Source organism: Pseudorca crassidens, chromosome 2 (assembly GCF_039906515.1).
Source record: "Pseudorca crassidens isolate mPseCra1 chromosome 2, mPseCra1.hap1, whole genome shotgun sequence".
NCBI classification, from domain to species: Eukaryota; Metazoa; Chordata; class Mammalia; order Artiodactyla; family Delphinidae; genus Pseudorca; species Pseudorca crassidens.
Window position 1 is genome coordinate 44,894,584 of NC_090297.1, and position 27,504 is coordinate 44,922,087.

The following is a 27,504-nucleotide window of genomic DNA, read 5'->3' on the forward strand; positions in this document are numbered from 1 at the left end:
CTGTAGCCTGAATTTCTGTGCCGCTTCCTTTATCTGCATGATCATCCTTTTAAGTCCAAATGTGTCTTTGTAGTTGTCTCAGAAATACATGGGGAGCTCCTGTCCTGAAGAGGACAACAGAAACAGTGGGAAATCAGCAATCCTGACCTAGAAGAAGCTAAGCCTCCCAGATGGTGTATACATATTTTTTATTTATTTATTTATTTTGTGGTATGTGGGCCTCTCACTGTTGTGGCCTCTCCTGTCGCGGAGCACAGGCTCTGGATGCGCAGGCTCAGCGGCCATGGCTCACGGGCCTAACCGCTCCGCAGCATGTGGGATCTTTCCGGACCGGGGCACGAACCCGTGTCCCCTGCATCGGCAGGCGGACTCTCAACCACTGCGCCACCAGGGAAGCCCCAGATGGTGTATATTTTGAACACAAAGTATAAACAAGTATCTTTGAGGTGTCACTGGTTTCTCCCTTTCATGGTCTCTAGCCAGGAAGTCACACCACCTTGAAGAGGCACTCAAAGGGCACTGAAAGAATTTTCTAAAATCTGTATGTCAAAATAGGTTATAGGTAAGCATGTCCTTTAAACACACTGTTCCATGCTTAGAGGAAGAAAAATTCGGATGTCCATTTTAACCCCCGCACTCCAACAGCTAGCACATTAAATCAGACTCCCAGCAACCTCCGGCAGGCTGAAGATAAAACATCAAGGAAGAACCTGAGCTCAAAGTCACGACGTGCAGACACAGACATTATTATTATTATTTTTGTATTTATTTCGCAACCATTAGGTTCAGTTGCCCAGAGTCAGGTCACCAAAGACAAATTTTCAGCCTCCCAATGAATCCCAACCAAAGTTCATGCTGTTTGGCCACTTTAGGATGGCAAGGGGAGCAGAGGCTCACCTAGGTAATCTGTACACGAGCCAGAGAAAAGACACCCAAGTTAGGATGGATCCATTTCAGGGACTAAGGGTGCACCTAACGTGAAGCACACCACGTGACCACGAGAGGCACACGCAGGGCACTTGAGCAGCCCCACCCATCCCCTCGTATTTCTCTCCAAACCAGTGCACAGTCACAATGACAACTGACAGTGAGAGAGAAGAGCTGAGTGACACGTCTCAACTCAACAACATTTAATATTTGTTTGTTAAATAGGTGATTAGGCTTCAGTGTGGCACCCCCCAGATGTTGGGGGTTGGGGCCATTCCATCCGTTTTCCTGCGCTTTGGTCGTTCTGCTTTTCTGCAGTGGATGCCATGTCCGAAAGAACCACACTCCAAAACCCACTGAAGAGAACTGAAAAACAAAAAGAGTAACTTTCAAGATCAAGTTGCCCCCGTACAGAAAGGATTTAGAGATATAACTTCAACACCAGAGCAGTCTGCCTCCACCAGCTCCCTAAACCTAGAGCCTTGAGCCCTGATTTATAGGCTCCACAGAAGACTTCCTGCTGCAGAGGAAATGACATTTTAAAAAGTTTTCCTCTATTTCTTTGGAAACCCAATGACTTTCTCTGATACACATCCCAAAGCTACCTTCAGCCACCCTCCTTTCTCTCTTCTTTGTGACTGATCTGTGTTTGGTGCTAGAGGAGGAAAGATAAAAGTAAATATCTTTTTACATAAAAAGACATAAAAAGATTTGGAAAGTGAGAGCTGTTTGTGGTTGCTGAAACATATGGTTATACAGGGGACAATGGCAGGATATGAGGCAGGACAAACAGATTAGGGATGGATCATGGCAATCCAGGGAGTTTGGGTTTTCTTTAGACAACAGGAGGCCAAAAAAAAGTTTTTAAGTAGAAGAGTGACGCAGTCAAAAGCACAATCAGATTTATAGATTTTCAAAGACCCCTATGGCTACATATAGGATGGATCAGAAGGAGGAGAAGAAGAGAGACAGAGAAACCCATCAAGCTCTTACCATAGTCTAAATGTGAGATGATCAGGTCCTGAATGCTGGGTATGGTACTGATAGGACAGATTTGAGAAATATTTCAGAGGTAGCACAGACAAGTCTTGCTGACAGATAAGATGTGGAAGATAAGAGGGAGGAATCTACACTGATGCTGAGGTTTCTAGCTTGGGTGACCAGGTAGATTTCTTAATTCATCCAATGAATATTGTTGGAGGACTCACAAGCCAGGCACCAGATACGATGAATAAGGCAATCATGGTTCTAACTCTCAAGAAACTTACAGTCCAGCAAGGGAAACTACAGAGTAAACAAATACATAAAACGTTATTTATGTAATTACGATTATAAGGTACCATGAAGGGTATGATAAAGAACCTAACCTAGTCTGAAATCAGGGGCGATGTGGGTGGTAGTGCCATTCACTGAGACAGGAAAATGAAAGAGGATCTGGTTGTTGGGGGGATGAGTTTAGTTTTGAACATAATGAATTTGAGGCATCTGTTGGTACACCTAGTTGAGGATTTGCAAGAGACGGGAACTTGGAAAAAGAGGCTAGAGATACGGTGAAATCCAGGGGAGATTAAGGAATGTGGCAGAGAGGGGTCCCTAATGCATGGCCTTCCCCCTAAGAGAATAAGCCAGGCCTCCCTGGCGACCTCATCGGGGGAAACATCACAATCAGTGTCAGCATTTAAGCATACCATGAAGGTGAGGCTGAGGCAGGGGAGATCTGCCTAAATCCACTGGCTCTAGAAAAGGGAAAAGTTGCCAACAAAATAGCTGTGAAAAGTGGTTGGAGAAGGGTGGATGCTGTAATTTGCTGGAGTGAAAGAACCTAAAGTCCTGATTGGCCTTCTGGTAAACATGGGCTCCGGTTTCTGAAATGCTAAGTAAAGGTAGGGACAAACCAGCCCACAGGGCAGGCACTAAAGATTTATTTTCGTAAATATGGAAAGATTTGGCCCACAATGTCACCATCAGCCAGGGCTCCCTTGCCACTTCCAGGCCTAAGACCTGGGTAAGGCCTCCCTGGCCACTTCTGGCTCCCCACCACGGTGGCCCCCTGTGGCATGCCCTACTCCCTTCCTGGCCCCACCCCTGCAAACAAGCCTGGACAGTATCACCATTGCCTGATCTGGGGTGTTCCAACCAGAAGTTCCCAAAGTCATGATTCTCTTTTTAACTCAGCAAGGTCTGCTAGTCTGTGTGATGCAGGAGATATAAAGTTGGGCTGTAAAATCTGGGAAGGTAAGAACCTATCTCCATTGTTCACCAGTAGCCCAGCACCTAGCACAGAGTAGGTCCTCAATGAATGAACAAGAGTTTCCAAATAGCTTGGCAAATGATCCCAGGAAAGTTTTGAGTGCCATATGGTATGTATATAACCCTTGCTTGTTCAAAATCAAGCTTTCCCCAAATGCCTGCTGAGTGCTGGGGCTATATTGGTAAATAAATCTCTGACCTCAAGGAACCCTCAGTCTATGAAGTTATGGTTCACAAGAAAATGGCCACAATAGAGAAACATACAAAGAACTGTAGCAGAGCCCAGAGAAATAAGTAAGTAATATTACCTGGAGAAGTAAAGCAAAACTCCACCAAGGACAGAGTATCTGAAGTAGGCCCTGAAGAATAAATAGGAAGTTTCTAAGCAGACAAGGGAGGGAAAAGCATATTCCAGAACTTAAAAAAAAAAAATCTTGAAAGATTTTGTTTATTTATTTTTTATTATTTATTTATTTTTTATGCTGCGCCTCACGGCTTGCGGGATCTTAGTTCCCCGACTAGGGATTGAACCTGGGCCATGGCAGTGAAAGTGCAAAGTCCTAACTACTGGACCACTAGGGAATTCCCTTCAAAGATTTTAAAGTAACATTTCCAGTAGTTAGAGGTAGTTTGGTACTTTTACTACTAGATCCCTGTAAGTGCACAGTGGGATAAAACAAGTAAGTACTTATGTGATAGCCCAATTCGATCATTGATGGTGTCAGTGAGAAATGAGACCCTCAGTACAGGAGAAAGGAGATATGAATATAAGATACAAGCAGTTTAGTACTGTACTAAACAGGAATTGGAAGTATCAGTATGAACTCACAACATATGTTCTATCAAGCAAACAACAATCATATCTCCTAGCTCTGAACATTGAAAAGGCCTGAAAACAATGACTAAGCCAGTTGCAGTGAGCACCACTAGCATCCAGATTGTGACCTGGAAATACTATTTCCCTGAATGGAACCAGGACTGGACTCCTTAGAGAAATGGCTCAGTCTGGGTCTGAGACAGGAAAAGTCCAAAGTGAGCCTAGAACATTTGGTCATAACAGATAACAAGGCAGTTACCAGAGACTCCTAGGGTCGTGCCGACAGCACTCGGGGGCCAACCTGAAGAGGCTCCCGGTGGCCAAATACAGGACAATTTGAGCATCAATAAGCATAGTATTTGCAACGGACTGAAACTAATTGGTTATTGCTGCAGATCCTAGTGAGCCAACTAATATTTTGAAAGCAGGTAAATAAAGAGAAAAAAATCATTTATCTTGCTTTTCTAATATAAACTGTATCACCGGAACCACACAGATGAAGGGAAATTTTTAGTAAAGAAGTATTCTAGTAAATAAATAAAGAAGAAAAGATAGAACTGAAATATCATCATTTTGAAACCCATACTGAATTAATGGGTCTAGGCATTGTTTATTAATGGCTACTAATATCAAAAAGACAGAGAGATAATTAGACATTATGAGTTTATGGATGGAAGGGTTTTACGGCACATATCAAGTAATTTTGCCAAAAGAAAAATCAATCTGAATCCGATCAAACCTTTGGATACAACCAGCAATTCACAGAAAACAGAGGACAGAGCTATATGTTAAATGATACCATGGAGAAACAATCAGCAAAATCCAGACAGTGAAAAACTATAGGATAAATGATTTTTCAACAAATAAGTGGCAAAGGGAAAGAGAAAGATGGAGTAGGACTCTATAATTTAAAAGGCATTTAAGAGGTACAACACCCAATTGCAATATGAAACTCAAACACTGAAATGTATTTGATATTAGTTATTTCTTTTTTTTAATATTTATTTATTTTTTTATTTTGGCTGCACTGGGTCTTAGTTGCGGCACGTGGGATCTTTTAGCTGCAGCATGCGGACTCTTAGTTGCGGCATGCGGACCCTTAGTTGTGGCACGCAAACTCTTAGCTGCGCCATGCAAACTCTTAGTTGCAGCACGTGAACTCTTAGTTGCAGCATGTATGCGGGATCTAGTTCCCCGACCAGGGATCGAAACTGGGCCCCCTGAATTGGGAGCATGGAGTCTTACCCACTGGTCCACCAGGGAAGCCCCAAGAGTTATTATTTCTTAAGATGTGATTATGGCACTATGGTTAGGTTTTGAAGAGTAATTTTCTTTTTTTTTAAAAGGTTGTTTTAGCCTCTTATTTTAAATATTTATTTATTTTTGGCTATTCCTCATGGCTTGTGGGTATTTTTTTTTTTTTTCGGTATGCGGGCCTCTCACTGTTGTGGCCTCTCCCGTTGCAGAGCACAGGCTCCGGACGCGCAGGCTCAGCGGCCACGGCTGACGGGCCTAGCCGCTCCGCGGCATGTGGGATCTTCCCGGACCAGGGCACGAACCCATGTCCCCTGCATAGGCAGGCGGACTCTCAACCACTGCACCACCAGGGAAGCCCCCGACTTGTGGGATCTTATTTCCCGACTGGGGATTGAACCCGGGCCCATGGCAGTGAAAGTGCAGAGTCCTAACCACTGGACCGCCAGGGAAGTCCCTGAAAAGAGTATCTTTTATAGATACAGAATTTAAGTATTTATGGATGAAATAATAGGATGTTCTATATTTGCTTCCAAATAATACAGGGGAAAGAGGTGGGGAATATACGGGTATATGGATGAGACAAGACTGGCCATGAGTTGACAACGGTTGAAAGTGAAAGAGGGGAGGGGTACATAGGGATTCACTATACTGTTCACTCTACTTTTGTCTATGTTTAAAAGTTTCCACTAAATAAGTCAAATAAAAGAATAAAAAGTTCTTGTGTTGACCCACTTACCATCCCAGGGTCTACCAATTTTCCTCAAAGAAAGGGAACAAAGAAGAAAACTGAAAAAGAAATAGCTCAGGAACTGAAAATGGATTCTCTGGGAAGGGACATTTCCCGACATGGTGTGGAAAAGAATAAGGGGCTGTAGAAAACAGTGTTAGCTATGGTGTGAGATCATGCGGTTTGGACACTGTGTTAAAGGGGATTACAGCATTCATTGAGTTAAAGCTGATTTCAGAATAAAAGAACTGATGTGTATAAACCTAGTAAGAACATTTGAAGCTTTGGCTTATAAAATGAACTCTTGACATGAGTGAGTGAAAGGATAATTGCATATAAACCCTGTGTATCGAATCAGGAGGGTTTTAATTACAAAGGAGTCTCCTGAAGCCCTCTGCTCATCCCTTATTAAAGCCCTTATCACACTGCGGTATATTTACCTGCTGGCCGTCCTCCTCTGGACAGAGCCACTTGTCATTGCCCCTGGGAAGGTAGCCCCAATCTGAATACAGTCCTTCAGATACTCCATCCCTCAAGCCAAAGTAAGACTCCCCAGGTGCACCAGGGTCCTGGCTCAGAGAAGAACTGGCATTGGCCCTCAGGTGATAAGTTAATATAAAACAGAAAGAACGAAGGAAGGAAGGAAGGAAGGAAAGAAGAAAGCCAGATGTTCTTTATAATGTCTCAATGACTTATGTAGAGGTAGCTTCCCTGATTACAAGTAATTGGAGGCTCCCTCGTGATCCTGAAGTTCCAGGGAAAGAAGGGGTTAATGCTCTCCCAGTAATCCCTTCCAGGCTAAGCCCTCCACTGCACAGATTTCCATGAGGAAAGTTATCTGTGAGATTAGAAGTCATTCTTTTCCAGTGAAAGCTGGCAGTCCACAGCTTACAGTGGGAGGCACAGCCAGCTCATAAATCTGCAGCGCTCAGGGCTCTGGACAGCCCTCTCATTGGCAAAGCGGCTGATGCTTCTGCCAGGGAGGCTCCGAAGAAACTGTTCATCACTATCTCATTTAGAGACTTGATACCCAAATGGAGACGCTGACACCCAAGTTTATAGATCTGAGCAAAGCCCATAGGTACCAAATCTGTGTAAATCAGGATGGGAGGTCTGCAAGGGCCCTAAGGGCCAGGATCTTCCAAGATGCCAGCTTCTGACTCTCTGAAGGTGTATAGCACCTGGGACACTTGGTCTGGAGACTTCATAACCAAAATGTATGAAAGGAACTGTATGTATGAAGTCTCAGCCCAGGAGCAGGCTGAGAGAGCCCCTCTCCAGGTTGATGTCAGGTATTCTGAGGCAAGGCAGAGAGCCAGGCAGCTGTGGCCACTGTGTCCTCCACCTCTGTCCCTCTGCAGCTGAGCTCAGGTTTTCTTGTTCTAGGTGATGTGAGCCCACAGCACATCACTGTGTCTCAATGAACAGCCTACGTCTTCACTTTCCCAAAAGCCACGGGAAGTTGACTACTCTTTTCAGAAAAACGGGTAACTAACTGCTTTCTGCTCACGCAAGACCCCCTCTGTGAAGCCTTCCCCCAGGCCAAATGAGTCAGTGTTTCTGTGCTCCCACAGTGCCCATCAGCTCACAACTTGGCCATGCACTTCTCACACAGCCTGGCCCACCGCCTGGTCCTTATCTGGTGAGCTGTTTTACCCATGGACCAAGGCGCCTTGAGGCAGACTCTATCTGATTTTGCAGGTCCCCAGTGCCCAGCTCACAGAGGCCACAAAGTGGCCTCAAATAAACATTGAGTGAGGAAGTAAATTATGATCCAGGACTCAGTGAGCCAAGGCACTTCTGGTAAAAGCCCACATCCTGACTCTTGCCTGAATCTTACAAAGTCACCTCCACCCACGCTATTAACGAAGCACTCGCCCTGTCTGTGCTAGGCGGGTATTAGGCCAAGGCCGGGGAGCCCAAGTGAAATAAGAGTCCCTTCCCCATGGACCTCAGATGAAGATCCATCCTGCTCTGGGGCCTTCTCTGCTAACAGTCAATGGAGTCCATTTGCAGGATGAGCTGGACCAATGTGCAGACAATTCAACAGTAATGCCGACACCCTACCACGCGCTCATTCTAAGGCAGTGGGCTCCGGAAACAAGCCACTGAGGCAGTGGAAGCAAAATATTAGAACTTCTGTAATATTTATTTTTCATCAAAAAATAAGGAATTAAGCTTTAATAGTTACTATATGGGTTGACAACAGTCTTTGTAAATGCTTCAAATATAAACGTGTCACTGAAGGTGTGTGCTTGTGGCAGAGAGACTCTAAGATGGCCTCCATGATGTATATGTACAGCAAATCACCACAATGTGCACTTTCAATATCTTACAATTCTGTCAGTTCATCCTCCATAAAGCTAAAAATTTAAATTGAATTAAATTAAATTAAAAAATAAAAATGGCCTCCAATGATCCGGTATTTATGCCCTGATGTGTCCTGTCCCCTGGAGTGTGGGCAAGACTTGCGACTTGCCTCTAATCCAAAGAATACGGCAAAGGCGATGGATGTCATTTCTGTGATTACATCACATAGATGGTAACTTGCATCTTCCTAAGAGTCTCCGTTGATTATCTCCATTTGTGGTTTTGATGAAGTAAAAGTCCTCATATGGAGGGGCCTATGTGGCAAGGAACTGAGGGCAGCCTCCAGCTGACCATCAGCAAGGAGGCCATTGGTCTGGCAGGCCACAAGGAACTGAATCCTGCCAAGAACTATGTGAGCTCGGAAGAAGATCCTTCCCCAGCCCAGTTTTCAGCCGAGACCCCGGCGCAGGCAACACTTTTGAGTGCAGCCTTGTGAGAGTACTAAGCAAGGAGAAGGAGAAGGAGAGAACTAAGCAAAGCTACGCCCGGATTCCTGACTCACAGAGACAGTGAGATAATGAATGTGTGTTTTTTGAGCTGCTAGGTTTGTGGCAATATTGTTAGGCAGAAATAGATAATACAGTCCTCAAATTCTTAACTGACAGGTTGTGCAATCAAAGTAGTGTGGAGACCTCTAGATTAGCAAAGTAGGCGTGCCCCACCCCCAAAAGAGCCAAAGGTCAGCAGGGGAGCCTACAAGTTTTCGTGGTAAAAAGAACATCAGCCTAAAGAGTGGGAAAGTGGAAAAAACCTCAGGAATTGGTTCCCGAAGACCTGGGTTTGATTCCCAGCTCTGCCTCTAAGAGAGGGGTGATCTTAGTCAACTCAGACTTACTAAAGCCCAGCTTCCCTCATCCATATAATGGGGGACAACAGGGCTGGTAAGAGCGGCCAATGAGAATGATCTGGACAGTGTTTTGTAACATAGAATGTGATATACACGTTAGTTTGCTACCAAACCTGGCCTTGGGCAGGGCACTGTCCTCTCTTGGCCTCAGCTTCCTTACTGTAAAAAGAAGAGGGAAGCAAAGCACATCCCATCTCCAAGGGCTCTGACCTTCTTTGATTCTAGCATCACCTATAATGTGAAGAGAGGAAGCGGGGAAATCAGGCTCTGACATTTACAGTGGTTTCCCAGTCACACCATTGGCCAGGATGACTGTCGCACCAACAAGGCAACCAGAGAGGCCTCTGTTTGACCAATCACATCTTGTCACCTTGCAGGGTCGGCAACCTAAATTCCTCAACTAAGAGGGAAATTCTCCATTTGTTTTACAAAAAGGAAATAAAGGGTGACAGTAAAGTGAGTAAGAACCACCAAGTTTCCGCACAGATGACTAACCCCTTTCAGAGGGGCGGCAGCTTGATTCTGTTACTGAGCACCAACTATGTGCCAGGAGCTTTTATAAACACGATCTCTACTTTCACTACAATCTTGTAATATAATACACACACATACCTCACTTCATTGTTCTTCACTTTATTGCACTTTGCAGATATTGTTGTTTTTTACACATTGAAGGTTTGTGGCAGCTCCACATTGAGCGAGTCTATTGGCACCAGTTTCCCAAGAGCATTCATCTCTGTGTCACATTTTGGTAATTCTTGAAATATTTCAAACTTTTTCATTATTATCCTATTTGTTATGGGGATCTCTGATCAGCGATCTCTGATGTCACTACTACTAGGACTCAAAGAGGGCTCAGGTGATGGTTAGCATTTTTTTAAGCAATGAAATATTGATACTTTCTAATTAAGGTATGTGCATTGCTTTTCTAGACATAATACTGTTGCATACTTAATAGGCTAGAGCATAGTGTAAATATAACTTGCATATGCACTAGGAAACCAGAAAATTCATGTGACTTGCTTTACTGCGATACTCACTTTACTGTGGTGGTCTGGAACCGAACCCACAATATCTCCGAGGTATGCCTGTAGACTGTATCATCTTCATTTCATAGTAAGTTAGCTGAGGCTCAGAGAGAGTCAGCCCCTTGCCCCAGGCACACTGCTAGTACATGGTAGGGCAGGGATTTTCATTCTGTTTGACTCTAAAGGCCCTGGTCATTGCACCACACCCTGTTGCTCTGGGAGATAGCAGCTTGGGCAGAAAGGTCAGCCCATGATTACAACATAGAGTAAAGATTTTGGCCCACAGTGAGATCATGTGCAGAGTGTGGCTTCATTCATTCATTCCACAAACATTTACTGAGCACCCGCTGTATATACCACGTCATGTGGTGGGCAATGAAGAAACAGAGAAATACCCATTCCTTGTTCTTATGGGGAGACACCCTAGTACATGGAGGACAAATGGATGAATAAATGCGTGAACAAATGGATCAGCAGATGGACACACTGACAGTGAGTGACTGGTGTTTCGAGCACCACTAATAAAGTGATGTATAATACAGGGTGTAATGGGTTCACAGGTAAGTGATGACTGCTGGAAGGGAAGGAACATTTCAGACAACTGGATCAGCAAGTGCAAAGGTAGGATGTGTTCTGGAGATGGCAAGCAGCTCAGCACGGCTGCAGGCTCAGAACACAGAGGAGGTGGAACGGGGAGGCGAGAGACCAGTCATGGAGGAACAGGGTCTTTTTCCTGTACTCTGACCCTCTGAGCTAACCACCAACAGTGGAATCATCAAAGAGGCCCAAGAACAAACTGGGCGTGAGAACTGGTAAGCTTCGGAGAACTGCATGAGTAATTCAAGAGCGGTCACACTCAGGGTCTGAGGCCAGCCTGAGAAGTCACAGAGAAACTGGAGGAAACCACTAGACTGTAATCAAGTGGAACAAATCCATGCTGTGCTGCTGGGAAGGGGACAGGGAGTAGAGGAGAGGGGATGCTGGGGCCAAAAGGCAGGAACTCCTCTTACAGAAGAATCTGAGAGCTCGTGTTTTCCAAATGTATAAAGCCACATGAGTCTACTTCCCAACTGAAGCCTCAGCAATAGGGACACACCAGGGACATGCGTGTGCACACACACCACACTGAACCATGGAGACAGACAGAAGGGCCTGGCCCTCTCAGCGCTTCATGCTAACAGCAGCAGGACTGAGGCCCCTGCCCATTTTTACTGTACCTCACAGCGAGAAGATGAAACGGTGATCGCTCACTTTCCCCTTTAGCTGGACTTGGCTGCTGCAACTGTTTGGTTTGGAGCAGCTGTGCTTGTTGGGAGATGGTCCATCTCCGGTGCATCAAAAAAGTAGGCCTGCAGGAAAAGGAGACCCATGAGGGTGGTTAACAAATAATGGTCCAGGGGCGTGTCCTAGACTCCACGCTGACAGTACCTCTGGGCTCCCTACATCTCCCCCACTGCACTGGTCATCACTGAACTGTCTCTGTTTCTGTCCCTTACTCGACTGAGACTGCCTTTTTAAACTTTGCTACCATTTATTAAGCACTTGCTACCTAAGACTTAATCTTCATAACAACTCGGTGACAGATGAAGGCATCTGACAGAGGAAGAAACTGAGGCTCAGAGAGGCTGCCATTCGATTAGGTGCACGTGGCAGCAGGTGGTGCAGCCAGGACTCAATGCTTGGTCTTTCCGACTGCAAAGCTCAACCTTAATCACCACAGTCTCTCCTCCAAAGACCGTGTCCTTCTTGTCTCTGCGTCACCAGCCCCTCACACAGGGCCGGGCACACCGTGTCAACAATCAATACTTAATGAACTGAACCAAGGTAGACTGCTGCCAAACCAGTCGGCTCCCCGTAAAGACCTTTCAAAGAAAGTGCTAGGCAGGCTTCACCTCTTAATTCTTCAACTTGGAAATGAAAGGTTTGATAAGTGCTTCCACTCACCATCTACAATTTAACTATCAAAAATCAGAAGGAGGTGGAAAACGGAAAAACATCAGGGAGGATCTTCCCACCTGTTTCGGGGTCTGAGAAGCCTAACGTGAGCCCGGGAAAATACCAATCTCACTAGCCCTGAACTCGGGTTGTTCGAAGGACAGGTGAACCCGTTAGTAAATCAGGGACCACTGCCTGCGCGTGACTCGCCCCTGGAGCGGGGGCCTCAGGAAGGTAAAAAAGATAAAAAGCCACCAAGTCAAGAGCCATCTCACCAGCTCTGCTCTCTATCAGCCAGAAGGGGGCGCCAACACAACACGCTGGAGTTTCCCCCAACATAATTCCTATTTCGAGTTAAGTCTTCAACAATCCATTTCAAAAAGTTCCTAGCTGCGGACTCCCTCTAGTTTGCCACATCCCCTGGGCAATTCTAGTAGTTTTAAAAGCCTTCCTCCCCAAGGCCCCTTCCAGCAGCTGTTTTCCGAGGAAGGAGAAGAATGGTCCCTAACCCGAGCAGGGGCAGGGGCCGTGCTACTAGCGTTGGGCCCCTCCAGTTATCTTGCGTGTGCACTGAGCCAAGACGCCCCCAGGATGCAAGAACAACGACTATCTTCCAGGTTCCTGGAGGAAACCCTCACCAGATGGAATAAGCCAGGAAGCCCAGCTTCTAAACCTGGCTCTGCTAGGAACTCGCACTATGACTTTGCACAAGTCTTATCTGTTAAATGAAAGGATTGGAAAAAATAATCCACGAAAATAAAAATAATTAATTCCACAAACACTAGGGCACAGACCCTCTACTCGGCGCAGTACCACCTCAAACATAGGTTTGTGCATCTCCAAACATACCAGCCAAGGATGCAACCTCTAGTGCCTCCTTAGTCTCCCTGCCAGGTGTGTTCCAGGACCAACTTAGAGATCGTGTACAAGTACAAGCACCAAGGGACCCACAGCAGGTGCTGGGCTGTCATATGCTTCACTGCACTAAGGTGAAAACACCAATTCGTGTTCCCCAGGGGACAGTGAGAAGGCCAAGCTGTCTGGTTCAGCCAGTGCCCCTCAGCTCAAGTAACTCCCCTGTCATTTCCTCTCCCTGCCTTTGCAGTGATAGTAATTGTACATATCATTCATCCTTGTGGTAACATCTTTTACTTCTTTTTCTAAGTGAGGAGGTGGGGGTCCAGAGGGGTGAACTAATAAGCAAAAAAGCAGGTAGTGATGGAGTTGAGACAACAAAACCCCAGACCCAGTGGGCCCCTGGCTAAACAAATGGTTCCCTTCCTCGAGGAAAGAAAACTGTGCCTCCTGTCCAAGAAGCGGTCCTACACCTGCAATTAGCTGCCTGCTCCACCATCCAATCTGCCCCGCTCCCCTGAGTCCCTTAAAACTGAACAGGGCAATGTCTTTTCTCCTGCCTCCTTCTCTCCTCCAACTTCTCAACTGTGTGTGCGTGTGTAAGAAGTTCAGGAGAGAGATGGGAAGATGCCAGGGAGGGGCACCAATGAAAGGGCACTGTCCCTAGAGTTGTGGCCTGGGACCGCTCTTACTGGGGCACTCGGAGGAACAAGCAGCAGAGTGGCCCTGGCAGTTTCTGATGACACAGGGCTCGTTTAATAACTTCTTTACATCTGAAGGAACTATCACAGCATATGAAGCGCTTTCACAGCCATTTTCACCGAGTCTCACAAAAGCCCATGAAATATGAATCTCCCTGACAGATGAGGAAACCCAGGTTCTGAGTTCTGAGAGCCTAGGCTCTCAATGCTAAGCAGCATTGGGTGCTCTTTCTACTTCATTATGATGCTCTCTTTTAGAAAGTTCCTGAGTAGCAAGATGGGCAGGTAAACCCTAACTTCAGTGTCATTTACCCCAAAAGGGAGGAGCAGGCATAGGAGGTAAAAGGTCCTGGCCACAGGTACCAAATTAAACGTGTTAATAACAACAACACCTCCCTGCTCCATAGCCCCATCTGCCTTGCGCCTCTCTACTCTTTACACAACAGAACACGGCGATGCCTTTCTCCTGCCTCCTTCCCCTCACCAACTTCTTAACAAGGTACATAACACACACACACACACACACTCAAAATTCAAAAGAGAGATGGGAAGACACCAGTGAGAGGCATTACAGCGAGAGAGTTAGTCACAGCGCAAAGCACATTCTTCCTCAGCAGACAGGAGGGTCACAGGAAGGTCACAGCAGCATTTCTAGGCATCAGCCCAGAGATGCCAAGTGCCAGACATTAACAGTGTCACTCTGCTGTCTCAAGGGGTTAAAGTTTAGGCATATGTAAAATGCATGTCAACCAAGAACTTGGCACTTTTTATGAGACTTGTTCAATGATAAAGTATTGGGATCTTATTCAAGCACTTAATGAGACCATGGTTGTCTACAGAAAATATTCAAGATCAAACAGTGCCAAAGAAATCTTTACTCCTGCAAAGCCTGACCAAGGGTCTGGCCATGTGCTATGTGAACATCTTCCTGTGGGCAGCCATGACCTTAACATTCTTGGATTTGGAATTTTTAAAAAACCTATACCAGTCCTTGTTAAGGCCCTGGGCAGCAAGTTTTACACACAGTGTGTACAGAAATTACAAAGAACATGTCTCCTTAGGATCAAAGGAAAGGGATCTAATTTATGGGTATTTATGGGACAAATTCCATGTTAAGTGCTTTATATGTATTATTTTATTTTATCCTCAGAACAACCCTCTGTGACAAGAACTATTATACCCACGTTGCAGATTAAGAAATTCAGATTCAGAGAAGTTAGGTTCCCTGCCCAAGCTCATACAGCCAGTGAGTGACACAGCTGGTCTTCAATCTGGGCCTGTCTGACTCAAAAGCACATGGTTTCCCTAAAAAGATACCTAAACACATTAATTCAAACATTGTTTTACATGTTGTTCATCTTAAAGATAACTTTTTCCTATTTTGACTTCATTCTCGAGCTTTCTACCTATGAAATGCTGAATTTCAAAACTCTTTCTGAGTCTGTGCAGAAAACCAGTAAAAGCATCCAGAGGTGGAACCCCCGCCCCCCAGACCCTCCGCTCCCCAGCTCTATATGTAGACACTCATCCACCCCTACTTCCTCTGGCCAGACACCAAATCTCAACCAAACTTCAGAAGTTAGGTGAAGTCAGAGATTATAATCAAATTCTCATGACTATTATTTCTCATCTAGGACAGTCTATTTAAAACGATATTTATTTCATGGAGCCAATTTTTAAAGAACCGTGGTGCCTAACAGTTTGAGGTCTTAGCATTTGCATCGAAAGCGCACCGGAAGAGCATCGGAATGAGACCATACCAGGCAGCCCACAGAAAGCAGCATGTGAAGCAACACAATCGTCACAATTGTGGCCAATGCGATGCGTCGGTTGTCCTCACGAACTGCTGGCCAAAATGTCATTGCCAAGACAGAGCCTGAGATGCCCAGGGCAATCGTAACTAGAATCCAGCGGACCACTTTCTGGGGGATGATCCACAGTATCTGAAAGAAAAGGAGGGCGGGGAGGGCTTGGGGGAGGCATTCAGCGAGGCATTTGTTCGTTCCAGGCACACGTGTTCATAAAGGCCCAGGAGCCTGTCAGCAGCTGGGCCTTCACTGCCGCTCGGGTTTCCCAGAACAGCCCAGAGAAACGCCACCAGCGTGCAGACTGAGGGGAGCGCTTTCCTAACAAAGGGCTCAAGATCCAGGGAAAGCACTTGGCTCCCCGGCCTCCATTCCCACTAAACTTCTAAATTCAAGGGGTATTTTTCAGATGCACATCAGTGTTAGGCTAGAAATAATGATGCTGGTTGAATTTTCCGCTAAGAACAGGGCCTCACTCAGAATCAGTGTGGTACTTACCGCTGTGGGGATATAAATGAAGAGTGAATATCCGTAGACGCACACAATCTCCAGAAATGAATAGGAAACGATGTTCATAACTTTACTGTTTCTCCACACAAGGAAACCCCAGAGTGCAAGAGGAACCAGCCAGGCGTAGGCATAGATGATTGTGGCTGCGATGGACACTGAGGGTGAGAGGACACAAGTTTTCATTGCACCATGCCTTTAATGCACTGTCACGGCACTTCCGGTACCTGCTGGACTTCCTGCAGGAGTGTCCACCTGCCTCACTGGACCAGGGGATCGTGTCTTACTGGTCTCAACCCCTGGGCCTGGCACGGTACCCAACAAGCAGTAGGTGCTCTATAAATGTGCTGAATCCATGCCCCTTTAGCATTTGTGTTTGTGGTGATGACCAGTAGTCTTTCCTATGGTTTCTATAATTCACTTAATTACTAACAACTAATAGTATTAAACAACTGAATCATGCAACTGAAATACTTCCGAGGGCCGCACTGCAAGTGTTTAAATACACAGAACATTTCAATCAAATACAAGTCAACTATCCCCTTGGAAGAACACATCTTCCTTCCTAATATAACAAGAGCTGACACTGATTTCTTTAGCAAATTTACGAAAATGACCTGGGTTCAGATTAACTTGTTTTACGTGCTACTTAGAGCTCCTTCTGCCTCTGAAATAGGGAGTTCCAGCTCACCGATGAATTGCTTGGAATAGTCTCCAGTTCCACTTTCTTTAAATAATTCGGTCTCTGTGGTGGAAATGCTACTTAGCGGCTCCTCAGAGGAGCAATGCTCAGTGTATTACTTACTGTCCCTCCCTCCCCCTCCTCTAGCAGCACGCCCTAGAGGATTCGTCCTCCCTCTTCCGGAGTGGAGGATCATAAACGGCTCAGTCCGCCACACCAGCCCTTCCCAGATGAAAGTCACCAGGTAATCCACTGAACGCTCTTGGCAAGAACAAAGGCAGTCCTAGCAACTACAGTCAGACTCTGGGTAAGATATGTGATTGTCTAAAACATTTTCAGCTCCCAGAGCAGTTTTTTTCACACGGGGAACTCCAGCATTAAGCCAAATGTAATTCTGCTGATATACTGCCTTTTTCTTGAATAACTAACGGGAGGGGAAGGGAATTGCTACAGTGACTACAGCTGTCCACTGGGTGTCAGGCATTACACTGAGTGCTTTACTGAGAGGTAACGTTGTTCAACAGTCAGAGCTACAGACTGTATACGCAGACTCTCATCCTAGCTCTGCCACTTACAGCTGAGTAGACCTGGGTCGTGAGTTACTTAACCTTCCTGCCTCCCATCTGTAAAATGGGAATAATAATAGTACACCACCTTATAAGATTATTAGGAGAATTCAATGAGTAAAAACACGTATATTTAGAACACTGATTGATAAATAATAAATGCCCAATCAAGAATAAGCTTTTTATATTGTTAACTTGTATATAAACACATTATTTCATATAATCTATATCTTTATTTTAGAGATGAGGAAACAGGATCAGAGAGCTAAGTGGTTTGGTTAGGGTCAAATAATTAATAAGTGGTAGAAGCGGGACATGACCTTGGATGTGTGACTTATAATCTTTAGATAAAATGGAAAAATATTTATTGATCGAGTCAATGACTATCTTACTGGCACATACATCCCATGACTCCCACTGGGATGCCCGGCCAAACAGGATAAGAACAGACAAGGACCCCTGACCCCTGCCCTCCCCGCTCCCCCCACAGCTTCCACACCCTCAGGCAGGGTGATTCACTCCTCTTCTCTGTCAATATACCTCTCCAGACTCCTGATATAGAAATTAACACATACCATTTGTTACAGCAATATCCATTTACCTGTTTTTCTTTACTTAACCACTGAGCTACTTGAAGGCATATTGATAGTTCATGGATAACATTTATTGAGTTAAACTTAAACCAAGGTTACTTGACAAATGGAGTTGGGACTGAATCCAGGTCTGACTCCATAATGGAGGAGAGAAGAAGGGAAAATGGGCATCGAGGGTAGAGGGGACGAAAGGAAGGCTACATGAACACACACAGGTAAATACATTTCTCTACAGACACACAGATATGTGTACATACATATATAGCAATAGTTAATTTTACTGAACTCTTTTTGTACAAGGCACTATTCTAACCTCTTTACATACATCACTTCTTTATTCTTACAATAGCGCTATAATATAGGTATTCTTATTCCCATTTCACTGATAAGGAATCTGAGGCCAAGAGAGATGAAATCATTTGCCCAGCAAGGTAGAAGCTAGTGAATGGTGGAGCTGGAGCCTGAAGCCGATGGCCTGGTTCCCGAGCCCATGCTCTTATACAGCCTTTCAACAGGAGAGCAGGCCAGAAGGGACGGAGGGAGGGAAGGAGAGAATGGAGAAAGTGGCACAGGTCAATCTCCTGCAGAGCCAAACACCTCCAACCTGGGTGGCTGACATCTGCAAATCCCTCAAAGCTGTTTGGTTTTTTTCCCCCAGCTATCCAATACTGCCACAAGAAAGGACGTTTTAAACTAAGCACGTCATCCACAAGCCCATCACTAGGACACGTTCACTTCTGCATTCTCCCTCCTGGGCCCTGACCATTTGTAAACTTCTCTTTAACAAAGCTGCTAACAGCACTGGCCTAAGTTTGTTTTTTTATTTTGTGTGTGGTACACGGGCCTCTCACTGTTGTGGTCTCTCCCGTTGCGGAGCACAGGCTCCGGACACGCAGGCTCAGCGGCCATGGCTCACGGGCCCAGCCGCTCTGCGGCATGTGGGATCTTCCCAGACCGGGGCACGAACCCGTGTCCCCTGCATCGGCAGGCGGACTCTCAACCACTGTGCCACCAGGGAAGCCCCCGGCCTAAGTGTGGATTATGAGTTTTCCATGTTGCTCTAAGTGCTTCATAATTAATGGCTACAGACCCAGCTAGCTGAGTCATCATGCCTTAAATAACAATGCCCCTATTGTTTCCAACATTTGGATAATACAAATAATGCTACAGTGGAGACTTTCACGCACACTGCTTTTTACTTATTTTGTACATTTTTCTTTGGATAAATTCCGATTGCTATGGGGCCTTGCCTTCCAGTATTCCAAAAGAGTATATGGATTCACAATATTGAATATACTTAATGCCACTGAACCATACACTCAAAAATGGTTAAAATGGTACATTGTAGGTTATATATATTTTACCACAATAGAAAATAAAAAGACTATGTGGATCTATATAGACGGATGATTAATTTTGAGCCCTTAAAGACAGAAAAAAAGGGCTGCAGGACCTACAGACAGGGGTCTAAGAGCTCAGTGGGTAGAAAGAACTCACGGTTACCAACTAACAGCATTTCAAATGAGTCAAGCTATTCACCAACCTTTTCGGAATTCGGGCACATAATGGTATGTCTTCCTTCCCAGATGGATTAAGAAGTTGGAAAGATTCCCACTAATTGCTATGGCAAAGACCAACGTGGCACATATCCAAAAGGGGCCTGCAAAGCAAACCAGAAAATTCAGACAAGAAAATGAAGAACCAGCTTTTAGGCTCTCACAAAATAATTTCTTATCTCCCTCACCCTATTCATGTGAGGTGAATATGAATTTTAGATGGAATCTAAAGGGAAGGGAAAATGAATTTTAGATGGAATCAGTACTCGTTTAGTGGGGATTTTCTTTTTTAAAAGGTCAAACATGCAACTCAGTAATTAGCTGCCTTAAAGACAAGGGGGATTGAAATGCACAGACCAAAACACCTTCCATGAATACAGACACTGATTTGCTTATAGTTTCTTGTATTGGAGGATCATCAAAAAAAATTTATGGACATTTTGTTAAACCTTCACCATCAGGATACAGGAAGCAAAGGTTACTTCCTTTACATAAGTACCAAATGTTAATGCCAGAGAAAAATATTTTAAATCAGACAGGTCCTTTGTTGTCTAAATGGAAGAGTAGGGCAAGCAGAACACTTTAGGAAAGGGTTCATTTAATCTAACAAATCACCGTGTATGTGTGTCTTTATTTTTTTCTTTTTTTTTTAATCAAAAAGTAATACATGCACATAGTTCAGTGTTCAAAAGGCACAAAAAGGGAATATAGAGAAAAGTAAAATTCCTTTCCTCTCTGTTTCCTAGCTATGCATTTTGCTTCCACAGAGCTCACCACTGTAACCAGTTTCTGGTGAATCCTGCCAGAGATTCCTATACACATATAAGCAAATGCATATTTGTGTGTGTGTGTGTGTGCACGCGCTTTATACAAACGCTAACAAGCATATGTATTTCCACCTTATTATGTTCTGGAGATCTACTATAGCTATTCATAAAAATCAGCTAATTCTTTTTTAGTGATTATAAAAAATTCCGCTAAGTGGATGAGTGTACCATGCTTTGTAAATCCCTTTCATTATTTCGCTTGATTTCATGAACACCATCCTTGTTTCTCCCCATCTAGAAAAAGGACTATTAGAACAAATACAATTTTTAAATTTAGAGATTTTAATAAATTTTATGAATTTCAATTTCACTAATATTCTGCAATATCTTTCGGGATAACTGCAGGCACCTTGACATATAAAATTAAGAAAATTATTGTGTTGGGGGAGATGACTAGCAGAAACGCATGAGCGCTTTTCGAAGTCAAGTTGCTTCCTTAAGGTGGGAAAGGGAGCGCAAGCACTTGGCTGGGAGGCTCCAAAGAGCCACCAACATCAGCTTCCCAAGGAGTGCCATTTACTCACTAGCCTGCAGGCGCCCTGATGTAGCCAAGGATTAGATCCTGTTCACTGTATTATTCTGAGTGACTAACACATAAAATATTTAACAACAACAACAAAAAACCCCTACAACCAACAACAATAATTTAAAAATCCCCAAAAGCTTTAGTGAACAAATGAACAAAACTGACGTGCTGTTGATGGGCTGAGACCATCAAAGCATGCGACCACAAGTGGTCAAAATATTATAGTACCCATAACTAGAAAGCAGAGACTATCGGATCCTGTCAGCCATTATTTACTAAATACTTACTATCCTCTGGGCCCTGGGCTGGTGCTGGGGACACAGTGATGTGTGACAGACACAGTTGCTGCCTCTGGTGCACTCAGGCACACAGGAAGCTTGGCCTCTAGAGAAACACAACCACCTGCTTGGCCTCTAGAGAAACACAACCACCAGGCCTGCCACAATGCTTCATTCTGTCTTCTTTCTTCCTCGTTCCTGCCAAATTCCTACTCTAATTATGGGGTGGGGTGGGGTGGGAGGGAGCATTAATTTAGTTTTTATTGTGCATTTTATGTTATAAAATATTTCTAACATACAGAAAAGCCCAAAAATGATAAAACAAACAGTGGGATACCCATCATGCCTCTTTTTCAAATCTTTCTAATGCTGTCATACTACTTATATCCTTCTACAACATGCTTTTTTTTAAATTGACTATCGTTCTGAGATGTATCCATGTTGATGCTTATAGATCACATTCATTTCTAAAACCTACAAAATTCCGTATATGAACACACCATAATTTACTGATCCATGCTCCTGCGATGAATATTTTGGTCATTTCTAAATATTTGCTATTACAAGCAATGCTGAGGTAATGAATAATAATATTCTTCAACATGCCTTCTTGTATATATGCGAGTTTCTCTAAGACTATTTATCTAGGAGTAGAGCTGCTAAGTTGTAGGGTATGAGCATCTTCAAACTGCTCCAATTTGTGGCACCAGTTACATACCCACCCACATTATACAAAAGTTCCCCTTGCCCCACATTCTTGGCAATAGTTGGTATCAATGTTTATGAAAAGCTGACTTAGAGTAGGTCATTCCTCTGTTCAGACCCTTCGATGGCATCTCACTCAAGCAAAAGCCAAAGTCTTCACTTGCTTACAAGACCCTACATGATATGCCCCTCCACACTGTCCCTCTGATCTCAGCCACTAGACACCCTTGTTCACTTTGGCCCAGTCACACTAGACTCTTCACTATTCTTTGAGCACATGAGGCAAGTTCCTGCCCCAGGGCCTTTGCACGTGCTGAGCTGTTTCAAATGCTCTTCCCTGAGATATCTATATGTATTGCTCCCAATTCCTTCAGGCATTTACTCAATAAATTTAAAAAGTTTTTAAATTTCAAATCCACCCACCTACACAAACATTTACTGTCTTTCTTCTCTGCTTTTAAATGTTCACCTTAGCATTTATCACTAGCACACTATGTATTGATATTTTACCTATTTTCTTTGTCTATTGTTAAACTTAGATTATAAACTCCCTCAGGGCAGGGATTTTTGTGTGTTATTTACTACTGTACCTCCAGTGCCTAGAAGAGTAAGTGTTCCGTGTTTGCTGAATTAATTGAACGAATGAATGAAGACAAGCCAATCTGTATGCTTCCTAAAATAATGGACATAAATAATATCCTGTTTTTTATTTCAGGTAGGGATAACTATCTTTTCCTATATTTATCGGCCATTTGGGTTTCCTTTTCTGTGAATTGCTCATTTTCCCCCAGAACTTATACTTGGTTTTATTCTCATAACCGGTAGGTATCCTACATGTACACTTGCTTTGCATCCTTTGTGGGTTATGTGCATTGAAATATTATCTCTGGTCTGTGGTTTATTTATTTTTCACCTTGCTTATGGTTTATTTTGTGGTGTAGAAATTTTTATTTATGTTTTTGGCTGTGTTAGATCTTCGTTGCCATGCACGGGCTTTCTCTAGTTGCGGTGAGCGGGGGCTACTCTTCGATGTGGTGCGCGGGCTTCTCATTGCGGTGGCTTCTCTTGTTGCGGAGCACGGGCTCTAGGCATGCAGGCTTCAGTAGTTGTGGCAGGTGGGCCCAGTAGTTGTGGCTTGCGGGCTCTAGAGCTCAGGCTCAGTAGCTGTGGCGCACGGGCTTAGCTGCTCCGCGGCATGTGGGATCTTCCCGGGCCAGGGCTCAAACCCGTGTCCCTTGCATCGGCAGGCAGATTCTTAACCACTGCACTACCAGGGAAGCCCAGAAATTTTAAATTTTAGTTTAAATGTAGTCAAATTCATCAGTCTTTCCCTCAGATTCTGCAGACTGGCTCTTCTGCCATCTTGTTCCTGACCACTTTCCTCCAACCCACCCCACGAGGCCCAGCCCTCTCTGCTAGAAAACACTTTACCGATATTGTACCTTCTTTTTTTAACCATGTCTATGGGCTCGTGAGATTAGTAGTGTCGTGGGAAGAAGGATGCTTTGGGTTCGTATCCTGGCCTTGTCACGAGAGACAGCCAAACACAGTGATGAAGAATATGGATTATGAGCTACAGTACTGATTTGAATCCTCCGCCACTTACTAGCTGCGTGATCTTAGGCCAGTTGCTAGACTTCTATGCCACACAGTGTCCTCATCTATACAATGGGGATAATAATAGTACCTACCTCATAAAGTTGGGGTTATTATGAGGATTACAAGAGTTAATACAGGTTGTTCCCTAATAACAGTGTCTGGCATATATCAAGCCTTCTATGTGTGTTTGCTATTATTATTGTTGTTGTTGTTGTTGCTAACTCTGTGACTATGGGCAGGCTGTCCTCCCCGAACCTCAATTTTTCTCTTTTGTAAGATAAGGCTACCTTGGAGCGTGGGAAATAAAACAGTGTAACACAGTAAAAGAGTGCTGAACTCCATGCTTGGCACCTGTTAGGTGCTCAACAAACGCTGGGTCCCTCTCTTCTTTCTCCTTGGGGATGGAGATCATGACTTTATCTTTGAATCCTCAGTCTCTAGCACAAAATAAGGTGCTCAAAAACTGTTTGAGTACCTACTCTGCACCAAGCCCTCTGCCAGGTGCTGACGACGTGGATTCCTCAGACACAGAGTCTGCTTCTCAAGAAGTTCTCAGGCTAGAAGTAAGGATGAATGAGAGCTAGAAAGAAATGCCACCTTGGCAACCTTTAGCTGAGAGGCCTGGGCCAAGGCAATGGTTTTCACACTATGCTCACTGGAGCTCCAGCAATTCCATGGACATCTGGATGGAACTTCTGTGTCTGTCCCTGAGGGAGGAAGCTGAGTGGAAGGGAGACTTTCCTCAACCTCCATCAGAGCTGCTCCACTTTGACTGGTTTTAAATATTGGACATCCGTGCCATTTGATGAAAAGGTTCTGTAGCTTAAAAACACCGGTCTAATAGAATAAATGGGGGCTTTTACATAAAACTGAACTAGGAGCTAGTTCTACATTTTTTTTTGCAGGGGGTGGGAGGCATGCTGTGTAACTTGCGGGATCTTAGTTCCAGGAATGGAACCTGTGGCCCCTGCAATGGAAGCTCAGAGTCCTAACCACTGGACCACCAGGGAATTCCCTACTTTTACTTTTTAACTGATGTATAGTTGATTTACAATATTACATAAGTTTCAAGTGTACAACACAGTGAGTCACAATTTTTAAAGGTTACATTCCATTTATAGTTATTATAAAATATTTGCTATATTCCCTGTGCTGCATAGTATATCCTTATAGCTTATTTATTTTATACTTAACTAGTTTGTACCTCTTAATCCCCTAGCCCTTATCTTGACCCTCCTCCCTTCCCTCTACCCACTGGTGACTACTAGTTTGTTCTCTATATCTGTGAGTCTGTATCTTTTTTGTTAGATTCACTAATTTGTTTTAGTGTTTAGATTCCACATATAAGTGACACCATATAGCATTTGTCTTTCTCTGTCTGACATATCTCACTAAGCATTAACACCCTCCAAGTTCATCCATGATGTTTCAAATCCCAGTTTTAGTTTTCTCACATGGAAAACAGGGATAAGAGTACTTAATACATAGCCTTGTCGAAAAGGATTAAAGAGTGTATGCAGTGATTGGCACACAATAGATTCTCCTGAATTCCTTTTCCTCTTATAATCAACAAGTATAATCACTCTAAAACTTAATGTTTAGGATTGAGCATATATATTACTGAACCCCACTGAGCACCAGCTTCCTCTTTTGAAAAACGGGGATAATAATACCTACCCAAAGGTTGATGCAAGAATTAAGTGTGCCCGTGCGCACCAAGTCTTTCATACAGCACCTGCAAACAGAAGCACTCAGAGCCGCCAGCTCTCTTCTCCCCTCAAACACGGGCCACCGTTATTGGAACCCTTTCCTTCAGGATCACTGGATGGACCTCTGATCCCTTCTCGGATAGCAGGGAGGTCGGAATGACATTATCCCCTGGCCCATCCTCTTACAGACTTTCAAGGGGAAGCCAGCCTGTGCAGAGCTGGAACTCAGCACATCATGAATAAGCATGAGAGAAGCTCCTCCACATTCACCCCCACCATGAAATCCTCTAAAATTAAAATCAACGATCTCCTCTTACACAAGTGACTTAATTTGTCTTGAATTTGCAATGTCATTTGAAGACTTTCAAAGGACATACTATTACTTGTCATCAGCGCATTAATAGAACATACAATTGCATCTTCTCCAAATTCTTTCCAACAGTTGCTACCAAAGCTCAGAAGAGTCAAATAAAACACCACATGCCCCACCAACAGTGCGCTTCTCCGACTTTCCAGGCAACCCGCACACTCACCTGGGCTTAGCTGGGACATGGAAAAGAATCAAAACAGCACTACACATACCGTAGAGATCTGGGTTGCTGCGGATATACAACCTCACAAAGTTTTTTCCTGGTATTGGCAAAAGAGACCCCTTTATTCTGTCAAAGACCTGCAAAACAGCACAGCAGTTAAGTCTACTGAAGATTTTTTTTCTTAAAGTTTAATAAGTTTGCACTGCAAAACTGAAACTCAGTGATTAGAGCTTTTATTATTTATTTAGTATTTTTTTTATTATTTCATTTAGTACTTTCAAATGCTAATTGACCTTTTACTTTGAAGACCATATCCAGTATACAAAACCTTTCACGTTGCTCGACTGTTTAACCATAGAAGGAACAAGTCTGCATTATACGACAAAAGAAAGGTAAATCTGGTTTACAAACCTGGTAAGTGTCTACATCAAAGAATGTTTGATAGTATTCAAATGTCCAGAAGGGGGAGCTTTTCTTCTGTCCAGCAAGTAACTGTCAGAGGTAAAATAAAAAACGTAATGAACACAGAAGCAATTTCCTTATTCTAGCTACCCACAGAAAGAGAGAGGGTCTAATGGAAAATCAAGATGTACGAAAGACAAAACTCTTCTGCATTCATCAATCAAGTTTACCACAGCCACGCCCAATTCTCAGCCTGACATAAAAGCGTCAGTTCTGAAGACACACCAAAAGGTTTCAAATCCTGGTCCCTCCACTAGGGGATGGCTTCATCAAATCACTAGACTCATCTCAGTCTTCCTTATCTAAAAAGTACAGGTGGGCTTCCCTGGTGGCGCAGCGGTTGAGAGTCCGCCTGCCGACGCAGGGGACGCGGGTTCGTGCCCTGGTCTGGGAAGATCCCACATGCCACGGAGCGGCTGGGCCCGTGAGCCATGGATGCTGAGCCTGCGTGTCCGGAGCCTGTGCTCCGCAGCGGGAGAGGCCACAACAGTGAGAGGCCCGTGTACCGCAAAAAAATATATAAAATAATTAAAAAAATAAAAAGTACAGGTAACAAGATCTACCTTATAGGATAATAGGAAGGACTAGCTTAATTACTATGCAAAACAACATATATATGTATATACACACACACAAACATGTACCTACAGAAGGCAGTCAGTGTAAATATCTTTTCCCCTTCCTCCGCTTCAACATCCTCACTACTATCACCACCTGAATTCTCAAAAATCTGATATACTGACTCACTCTAAAGAATTAAAAACTTAAAATATACTGCTCTAACAAAAAACCAAAATTCCTATTTAGAAGAGGCGCACTAGGAGGGCCACGCCTGTACTAAGAGCACAGCTCTCTACAGAAGAATGCACGCCCCATGCCAGGAAGTGTGGCTGTCATCCTCAGATATCTGAAGAGGATTCATACAGCAAAAAGTACAGATGCACTCTAAGGACCTTTGCAAGACGAAGGAAGGTACTATAGGCAGATATTTTTTGTTCACTATAAGGAAAAATTTTCCACCGTTAAAGTTTTCCAAAAGTGGTAGGGGCTGCTTTACATGGTCATGAGCAGCCTGCTCCTAGAGGTATTCAAGTGCTGTCTTTCTGACATACCACGGACAGTGTTAATATCTTGAGAGGGAAGCTGAAATACAGTAAGTCCCCTGTATACGAACAAGTTCCATGCCGAGAGTGCGTTTGGAAATCCAATTTGTTCCTAAGTCCAACAAAGTTAGCCTAGGTGCCCAACGAACACAATCAGCTATACAGTACTGCACTGTAATAGGTTTATAATACTTTTCACACAAATACATGAAAAACAAACACAAAAAATAAAGAAAACTTTTTTTTTTTTTTTTTTTTTTTGCGGTACGCGGGCCTCTCACTGTTGTGGCCTCTCCCGTTGCGGAGCACAGGCTCCGGATGCGCAGGCTCAGCGGCCAT

At 44.1% G+C, this 27,504-nt stretch overlaps 1 protein-coding gene across 3 annotated transcripts in view; it reads right to left on the reverse strand.

The window, feature by feature from the left end:
- Positions 1 to 1,115: 1,115 nt before the first annotated feature.
- Positions 1,116 to 27,504, reverse strand: part of YIPF1 (Yip1 domain family member 1) — a 34,819-nt gene continuing 8,430 nt past the window's right edge. For 2 of the 3 annotated variants that reach the window (XM_067726212.1, XM_067726211.1), the window contains 7 exons: positions 26,012 to 26,092; positions 25,650 to 25,737; positions 19,411 to 19,527; positions 16,018 to 16,184; positions 15,475 to 15,657; positions 11,441 to 11,572; positions 1,116 to 1,293 (listed from right to left, as the gene is read on the reverse strand). In XM_067726212.1, coding sequence (XP_067582313.1) covers positions 11,483 to 11,572; positions 15,475 to 15,657; positions 16,018 to 16,184; positions 19,411 to 19,527; positions 25,650 to 25,737; positions 26,012 to 26,092 — 726 coding nt within the window. In that variant the 3' untranslated portion in view covers positions 1,116 to 1,293; positions 11,441 to 11,482. The remainder of the gene's footprint in view (positions 1,294 to 11,440; positions 11,573 to 15,474; positions 15,658 to 16,017; positions 16,185 to 19,410; positions 19,528 to 25,649; positions 25,738 to 26,011; positions 26,093 to 27,504) is intronic. The other variant, XM_067726213.1, reaches the window with a different exon arrangement.